The 10,218-nt window shown below is 31.5% G+C and overlaps 1 protein-coding gene across 1 annotated transcript; it reads left to right on the top strand.

The window, feature by feature from the left end:
• The first annotated feature begins 622 nt into the window (after positions 1–622).
• On the top strand, positions 623–9,729 carry LOC132735716 (fork head domain transcription factor slp1-like). The gene is made up of 3 exons (XM_060722704.1): positions 623–1,247; positions 4,911–5,132; positions 7,190–9,729. The coding sequence occupies exons 1-3, from the start codon at positions 1,097–1,099 to the stop codon at positions 8,140–8,142; spliced, it is 1,326 nt and encodes a 441-aa protein (XP_060578687.1). The 5' UTR covers positions 623–1,096; the 3' UTR covers positions 8,143–9,729.
• The last annotated feature ends 489 nt before the right edge of the window (positions 9,730–10,218 follow it).

Below are 10,218 nucleotides of genomic sequence, written 5' to 3'. Positions count from 1 at the left end.
ATTTGTTATTGGTATTATAATAATTATATATGTTTCCAAATCTGTGAGTATAATAATAATTAATGTCGATGGTATAATTTTTTTTATATTTATTATTATTTTTATTATTATTAATTTATTATTATTATAGAAACGGCTAAAACCATGGAAAATAACATGGACGGCATAAGCCGTCCCTATGGCAGTGAAAGGGTTAAGAATAGTTTTATAGGTAGTACTTCATTCAGAGACTCTCTTAATTAACAAATTACAAAAACAATTACGTATAAAAGATGTAAGTAAATAAATAAATCACATCATTTATTACATTAAAAAATCTTAAAGTTAGTTTTACCAAATTATATTTATATTAATATTTTTCAAAAGTACAACAATTTAATGGTTCAGATATTAATATACGTTGCATTTGGCTCATTTTGCGTTTATTTTCACATTTTATTAACATTTCCGGGACATGATCAAATTTTCATTCCTAATTAAACAGAAATATTTTTTATAAATTAATTACTTATGTAAAAATAAAATCTATTATTTTCGAAAAGTATTTTTTTACAAAATATTTTGCTCCAAATTGAGTAATAGAGCCGACATTTATGCAAGGGAAACGTGTGTACATATTTTCACACGTTCAATTCAAGGTTATACAAACAAGGACTTAATCCAACGATAATCTTAAAACGGTCAATTAACATAAAGATGCTTAATCCATGAAAACAATAGGAAGGGAATTTGACCAGAATTAAATACATTTACTCTTTCTTTGAGAATGACCGCTCCTTTTAACACTGACTGGCGAAAATGACCCCGTTATTACTCAAATTCTATTTGAGAACAATAACTATTTTCATGCACGGTGATTTTAAACAATGCTTTTCACGCGCGCTAGACTTTGGCTTCCTTTTGCACGTGCAAAGCGGGGTTTACTTGTATACCACAAATCTCTTGTGTAAACAGTTCAACGGTAACTTTTGATGAACATACATCCTAGTTTTTCTTTATAGAAATTATTTGAAGAAAAGTTGTTTTTATAAACATTAAGTTTTGTTTTCATTTCAATTTTGAATCATACAAAGGAAGTATTATTTTTGTGTTAAATATGGATCCGAACTTTGATTGTGTTCATAGCGCTTTGTCTATAGCCCGTGATATCAACAGTAACTTCTCGTGCACGGACAGAAAAACAGACATTCATGGAATTTCTCCTAATACAAGTAGAGGTGATAGCTCATATAATGATGATCGCCTAGGTAAGTTATGAGTTGTTAATATATATTTTCATAATACCTGTGAGGTAATAATAGAGTATTTCACTAGAACTATTGAATCAGTTAAATCCAAAGTCTTTTTGTTAATCTGTTTTGTAATATAAAGGAAAAAATAGAATTAAAAGTAAAATTTGCTAAGTTCTGGTTTCCCAATCTATATAAAGAAACATGTTGTAATTAAATGTATGCTTTGCTAAACAGTTAACGTTACTGAATGTATCGAAATTTTTAAATGAAGCATTTTTGAAAAGAAATGAAATTAATATGTAAGTTAATGCATGTCATATACTTTACTGTTTCTCCAAATCAGCTTCGCAATGATATAACAATTGTATAACAATTATTTGTCATTTGATGCATGTGTGATTTGTATATATTGTAGTTTGTTAACCTTTGCCAAAGGCATTTTGTATGCCGATTATTGCAAATAAAATATTGAATTGAAATTGAATTGCTGTATATGGGAACAAATATACGCAATAACAAATGCAAGTTCAGGGAAAATATTTAACTAAATTGAATATGAAACATACAGTAAATGTATTTTGAGTTTTTAGGATTGCGACAAAAATATTATAGTGTAACCATGTGTAATTAAAGGAAAGAAATCGCAACATTTTATTGAATGCAGCTATAACAATTCTTATGTACAAGTTTAGATTGTAATAATAATAATTGACGCACGATATGCTTATTGAAAATCATTATGTAATACTCATCTAGTGCTAAAGAGGGTCGTTCTACTTTAATATTATATATTATTATGTATTGACCCTGCCCTAAAGACCACGTCTTCTAAACTGGAATCACTGGTCTGTCCTGTCTCATAGTCCGCCCTGATTGCTACTGGAACAATAATACCTGAATACAAATAACATTTTCGTTTCCCTTTGATTCAATTATTTCCCAACCTTTTTAGTAAAAAGCAAACAAACGCCTGAAGTTTGACATCTAAAATATGGAAGAAAAAAAATCATCTGATATATATTTAAAGTTTAGTTAAATACATGTTATAGAATTTTTTTATTATTGTTGTTGTCCAATCGGACTGTTGTCAACTTGAAGATAAAATATGTTTCATTCTAAGAAATGGTTAGAATATCAAAGATATCAATGTAGCGCACCAAAGATTGGCTATAGTACTTGATATATTTTTTTTTTAAGTTTTAAAGTATTACCGTCCTGGTTTAAGCATGAAAAACGGGATAAATTTTGTTTGGGATTCCGAGTTGGGGCATTTAGGAAAAAAGAACTTTATTCCGCTTTCAGGACTAAACTAATGGTAGGATACTATAATTTTCCATCGCGCACCTGCAAAATGCTCTGGATCGGACTTTTTTGTCGACTCGGAGATAAAAAAAAAATTTATTCTTAGAAATCGCTAGAATTTTAAAATAATAAAGTAGCGCGCCAAAGATTGGCTTTAGTACTTGATTTAATTTTTTAAAAAAAAGTTAAAAGTTTTACTGTCTGGTTTCCGCCTGAAACGGGGTAAATTTTGTTACGTTGTCCGAGTGGGAGCATTTAGGGAAAAAAACCTATTCCGTTTTCAGGACTAAACTAGGCAGTAAAACTCAATTGGAAGCATTCTAAAGGTGCGCGATGACGTAATAACCTACTATGAGGCATATATACATTCTATTAATCTGCTTATGAAAATCGATATCAACATTCAACAAATATGTCTATTTAATGGTTGGCAATGATCTGAGTTGAAATTGAGGAAAAGTGGCAGATATATATGGATGGGTTCCCATTTTGTACAACTTTTACCTCCCTTGCCAAAAGTAAAGTCATTTTAGGGGGGTCCAAAATGAACCAAATAAGAAATAATTTAGGTAAATTTCCGGTATTTTTTTGTCTGCCAAAGCAATGTTGGACAAACAATTTGAAAAAATAGCACCGCCCCCCCCCCCCCCCCACACACCCCCCAAAAAAAGAAAGGAAGAGAATATTAATATGTTTAATGCCGCTTATCGAATGTAAGTTTATTATAATTAAGCCTCATTTACCGTGGATATATAAATATTTATAATAATTTGCAAATAATTTTATTGTATACTATGCCGCGTATACTGTGCAGGAAGTAACAGTGCACTTTTTGCATTGTAGAAGGTTAACTACTTATGTGCAAATTTTTTATATTAACGTTTTGTTTCTTTAAAGCATATTTTCCGATTTTTCCCGCGCATTTAAAAAAAAAACAGTTGCCGGGTTTTCTTGTTAACTTGTCGCCAATAACAATTTGCATTATGTACAAAAATTAGAAATTATAAATTAAATGCTTTTTTCCCCGAACTAAGAAATGCTGTTATTCATTAGTTATCCTTAAAGGCCCATTATGCCCCACATGATTTTAGTTTTAATCCTCACCAGTCAAAATACTTCTCTGTTTACATGTTGCTACTTTATAACGATCTTTCCACATTAAGTGCTTATTTTTTATATGTAACAAGCATCTTACATGTTCTATAATCAAACACCATTATTTAAACATAATCGATAATCATGTTTGCCTATTTGCTATTTCTAAAGAAATAAAAATTTATTCGTTTATATGCCACCAAACAATATATTATAGATAAGTAAATACTAGAACAAAGCTCTTGTTTTACATGTACAACAACAACAACAGCAACAACAACAGAAATTAATGTATTCTTTGTATATGTGTTGTTTTTCAAGATCTATATTAATAAAAAGTAACTTTTACGTTTATCATCGTTACTTCAGTTCTTATCAATGATTGAAAAGTTTATTTACTTAATTTCTATATCATACTTTTAGCAACAGTCTGAATTATGTAGACTTTTTAAATAACAGGTTGGCATTTTGTACTTTCGGTTTCTACCATAATACATTTAATAAGTATATAAATAATGTTCTGTTTACTTTTATATCTCTGAATTTACTCTTACTTTTACTGGTTATATTTGGAAACAAACAACAACAAAAACTTGTTTACAATACCCAGCATAAAATTATATACCGTATCCGTATTACTTTCAAAGGCAGATAACTTAGACATACGTCTGACAAAGTACATTATTTCTACAATTGGTGATGTTGTTGTCACACAGAATTCAATTAAACGTAAACTTTGGGTTCCTACTGTTAATCAATACTTGAAAGTTTGCATAAAACGGAGTCAGCTGAAAAAAAGAAAATATAAGACCTGCTAAGTTTGACTGTGGTTAATCTACCATTGGAATTAGCTATTCAACTGATAGTATAATAGTAAAGATGACTCGAAATGAGTTTGCTTAAAATGTTTATTCTATTAAATTCTAAAACCATGCAAACTTAAAGATTTTTAAAGATTGACAATGATCATCTTTGACCGTCATCCCGATCAGAGTTTTTTTCTCATGATATAACAGGTTCGAGAGAAACATCTCTGGATAATTTTCTCTATAAGGGTGATATTGATCGGAATACATATCAAGGGGAGTTTAACATAAAATTTTGATGATGATATTGTGGTATAATAAGGCAACCTTTCAGGACATCTGAAATAACATAGTTCAATATTTTATATAATAAATGTCAATATAGTCAAGTAATCAATGTTTGACATAAAAACGTATAAATGGGTAAATATTTTTACTATCAAAATAATGCACGTTTTAATAAATCTAATTTCAGAAAGCTCTGCTGAATTTGAAGTCTCGAGCTCAAATCCTGACGAAAACAACAATAATAACACCCAACAACTAACCTCTGACGCTCCAACTAAGTCGAGGAAGAGAAAGAAGCCTATCCCGACGGGAAAGCCGCCGTACAGCTATATAGCATTGATCAGCATGGCCATTGCTAACTCCTCACAACGGAGAGCTACACTTAACGACATTTACAAGTTTATTACTGGTAGGTTTTTCTAATCCTAATCTTTACTTTGCTTTAAGATATTCATCATTCAGTAAAATATTTTTGATCACAAAAATTAAAAGAAATCTATGAAATTATTACTGAATATGTCTCTTTTTTATAAAAAAAAGAATGAGTCAACTTTGTATGTGAAGCTGCGTTCAAGTAAAGTTCGTCTTTTCTTAAAAAAAAACTGTTAGTGTTTTCTATAATGACACTTTATATTCCAATTGTGACCACCAGTAGTGTGTAGTGATTAAAACAGAACATATCTACAGTATGTGAAGCCAAAAAATGTTAATTGCTACACAGTCTCTTTGTAAATATAAAATTATCAGTATTTTCTAATATGAAATTTGAGCATAGTTTATCTTTAATAAGTTAATTAATATATCTAAAATGATCTAGTCCGGAAAATCTATTGATTTAGTCTGGACAAAACTATTCATGGTTTTTATGGGAACATAGACTGAAAAACGAACAGTGCAGACCATGATCAGACGGCTCATAAGGACTGGCTGGTTATGGTGCACTGGGTACATCGGTAGGTCTAGTCGCATCCAGCAGACAAAAGTTAAAGGTCACAAACTAGTGAATGTCACGAACATCTAAAATTACGCAACATAATTATATGCAGTTATGACTTTAAATAAGTTTTAATTTATAAAACGAAACTTGGGCGGTGACATAATAGGTTAGGTGTCTGAAAGTAATACCTGCTATCGTGAGTTCGAATTCTTCCTGGGTCATGACCCCGTTTCCTCATATGAAACTAGACTTGATAAGTTTAATGGTCAGAACAGGAGAGAAATTCAATTTTTATAACCTTTCGTCACAACTGAGCTAAAAATAAGTAAGTTCTCATTTTAAAGGCTCTGTATATATTGGACTATTTGAAATTGGTAAAACGTTCGTTTAAGTATCTATATATAAATAGAATTTAGGATACATTTTAATTTCCAATGACACTGTCGGCATGTAAATTGTTGTATTACTTTGCTAGCAACCTTTAAAGGAAAACAAAGGGAGATAATAATAGGCTCTTTGTTTCATTAAATTTCCAATAACTTTCCTGGGTCATATAATGAAATGTTCATATTCTAATTTATGCATATTATCTGCTTACAAATACCAATGTTTTTCCTCAAGGTAGAGGTTAATCTAAGCATGTACGAATATTTCGATTCTCATGTTTTTAATTTAGAAATATGTAGGAAATAAATAATTTAGCAAAATATAAAATCATATTGATGTGACTGCTTATTATTATTTTATAAGAACTTTCCGGACAGCCATAGTTTATCCATATGAATGATATAGATCATATTCTTATTATATTGGCACAAAAAGATTTCTGTTTTGATAAAATAAGACAGTTACAGCATCGTGTAAGTCGCCATATCACCTTTCAATTTGACGTAAAACGCACCCCACCTCTAAAAAGGAAAACGAATAAGAATAAAAAAGTTATAATATAAAAAGAGTAAGAAAAAACAAATTAATTTATAAAAAACCGACAAGTATACTTACAGATATTTCACCAAAACATACAACAGACTAGAACCAGCAACAAATAAATAAGTTTTGAAAGCAGCACGCCTCCAGATTCATGTTAATTTTCACGAAATTTTTTGAAATATATTTAAAATCAAAATATTGTGAGGTGAACAAATAAAGTAATTTACATATTGCAATCGGCACTTACAATCCTAGAAAAGTCGTAAACATAATTATTATGCAAGAAACAGCCCTTACTGCGTTAATAACGAAGTAGAAATATGGTTATAAAATACTGCAAAATCAGTCTTAAACCGCGCATAACATGAACAATATAACTTGGATCTTGAATGTTTTTATTTTTCTTAAAGTTGTAGTACATTTTTTTTAATATTGATTTATTTGAAATATTTTGCTCATCTGGAGGCGTGCAGCTTTAATAAGAAGAAAATAATGATTTAGATGTACTTTTGCTACATACAAGGGAGCTAACTTTATCACATACTTACATGTAATCTACTGGATTTATTTCCCTTTACATTTAAACTTTTATATTACAGATCGCTTTCCATACTACGCTGATCATAGCAACCAGAAAGGCTGGAAAGGTTCCATACGTCACAATTTAGCTCTGAATGACTGCTTCATGAAGCTCGAACGTCAGGCCGGTATGAAAGGTCACTTCTGGGCCATTGATCCTGATTATGAGGACATGTTCGACCATGGTAGTTTCCTTAGACGTCGATACCGCTTCAAGAATGGCAACAAGAAGGAAAAAAGTGTTCCAAAACCGCCGTCAGATCCAGTTGGTAATCTCCAGTTCGGTTACGGGAGCGTTCTTGATAATCACCAGCACGTGTATGGACAGCAGACGAATCTTGTGCAAAACGCTCTTCAGATCAGTGGTCATATGACGTCAACAGGGACGCAAAACAGCCCACAACATCAGCCGTCACATTCTCAATACCCAGACTTTATTACCGGAAGTAACGCTTGGAATATGTACATGAACAGTAATTTTCACTTACATCAACAATATCAGATGCAACAGTATCAACAACAGTTCCAAACTCAACAACACCATCATCACCAACAACAACAACAACAGCAGCAGCAGCAGACAGACTATCAACAGATTAAATATGAAGAGCCACTTTCTCCATTGTCCGTGGCCGACATGTCACAGTCCAGCCCTGAGAGTAGTCCCTCCCCTCAAACAAATCATCATTCATCATCGGACCATTCACATCACGTGACAGCTAGAACTCCTGATTTTTCTTGTCAGCAGCCGACATCTGAGCGCGTGCCCATGTCGTCTGATTTCCCTCTTATGCCACCTCCACCATACCCTATGTACATATGGAACAATTATAATTATTTTCCTGGAAATCAGTCGAGTGAAGAAATAAAATATAGCCACACGAACAATTTCCAACACACTTTATCAAACTCATCAGAGCGCCATCTACCGCCAACGCAGTCTGGTATGTCAGAGATGTGGACTCCTCAGTGATTATAATAATGAAATTATGCGTGCTACAGCAAATAACTCTGAATTAGTATAAAAGTGTATCTAAAATAATCAAGAACATACCAGTAAGTGGGAATCTTAGGAAATTTACCAGTAGTGATTTTAGCATTGATTTTGTCATCACATTTTTACAATTTTATAAGACTTTAAAGAAATTGTTAAAAAGCTTTTGTTAGTGAGAAGGAATTGTTTTTTTCTATATTATGACAGGCGTATATATCTTTTTCAATGTTTTAAACGAAAGATTTAACTTTACAAAACGTGCATTTCTTTTTGATGAAATACATACAGTAAAAGAAAAAGAAGATTCAATATTAATATCGATGTATTGTTAGCATATACATATATGTAGTCTTTTTCTATGAGCAGCGCTTATATGATTGTATGTAAATTATCTCATGATTTTGTTGATGGAAAATGATTTCAATGTGAATTCATTTTTGAAAAATCAAACTTCATTAGACCAAGTTAATTACAAGTATTTTTGTATGGTCACTAACTGTATTTTTTAAACATGTGCCACATTAAACGTTAAACAAATTTATTAGTTTCGAAATTTACAGAGCATAATTATCATTTACAAGGTAAATATTTTAAAAGATAACTTCAGGGGTTTAGATTTATATTTACAATGAATACTTCGAATGCCTTGTACTGTTCAATTGTATTTCTCCTAATTTGTACATGTTCATTGCATTTATTTCACTAATACTCTCGATGAAAACATTCCGCAAAAAATAACAATTTTATTAATTAAGTTTTCATCATCTTTTGTATATTTGTTGTTATTTTGTACATCTACTGTACATATTTTGTACATGTACTGTACATATTTGTACATATTTTTGTTTTGTTATAATGAAATGAGTCGGCTGATACATGTAATTTATTAATGGGTGTGTTTTATTGCTTTGTTTACTATATTGGCAATCGGTATGTTCCGTGCAATCTCGGAAATCTCCGACACGTCTGTTGCGCGTGTGCAGTGTGCCCTTCTTTAAATGCAAAAATTATAAACATGAAGAGAGGTGGTACAATTTTCAATCTTTAATATTTCTGATCTAAACGAACAAAAGTAAATTCCATTCCGTTTAAATGCCTTTTACATTTCGTTTCGGTAAAAGACATTGTTTTGCTCATATTTTCCAAAACTTAAATTACAATGTCATTCTTTGAATCATATCTATTAATCTAATATTTCAAATGAAATTCATATCAATAACGGGAAAGAGGGCATGATTAGCTCCAAGCATAATTGTCTTTCGTTCTCTTACCCAAAGCGAAAGGAACGATAGCCGGTGTCGAAGCGATTGAAAATTTATGCAATAAAACTGCATTCTCTTGTATTTCGCTTTCTATAAGGGAACAGTTTTGCCATAATTGTTACAATATAAGATAAAAAGTTGAAAGCTATATAGGTATAAGACCTGTGGAACATGAGATATTTATTATCTACTTATTTAGATTGCCGATTGCCGTATTAGGGACATTTCTTTTTGTACCCAAAGTAATTTGAATGCATATCTTTTGAAAATATTATAATAAATGTAAATGTGCTAAAATAAAACATTCCATTTACACTGTGTTCTTTTTCTTTTTGTTTCTTTTAATCCCAAAAAAATATTGACGAAAGGTCGGTGGTTCTACTTTGGCGGCGCCTTTGCATATCTTAAATGTGTGTTGTTGTTGTAAGACTACCCTAAGTGGCACGGCAGTAAGCCATTTCGAACTTACCAGAGCCCAGTTCCACCACCGCATCGTTACCGGACAGCGACAGTGGCCTTTCAATCAATCTACCAGTACTACTTGCCTTCGGATAGCCCGATTTACAGTCATACGCTTTACGTATTTGAGCTAACCGGATGGTTTCATTATATATGTATTTATGTATAATATTCTTAATGAGAGTCCATCAGTCCGTTAAGACACAAAAAGCAGCTTTCACTGTAGAGTACGGATCCCGGACATGTCACCAGTCATGCCCTTAAAGAGTCACTTTTGAAGCACAAAGTGAAGATAATTTACATCAATGCAATTATCACAGAATATTAGCCAAAT

This window comes from Ruditapes philippinarum, unplaced genomic scaffold (genome assembly GCF_026571515.1).
Source record: "Ruditapes philippinarum isolate M1 unplaced genomic scaffold, ASM2657151v2 ctg2228_1_1_1_1, whole genome shotgun sequence".
In the NCBI taxonomy this organism is placed as follows: Eukaryota; Metazoa; Mollusca; class Bivalvia; order Venerida; family Veneridae; genus Ruditapes; species Ruditapes philippinarum.
Note: the sequence above shows the minus strand (reverse complement) of the source record. Positions and strands in the feature narration are given on the sequence as shown.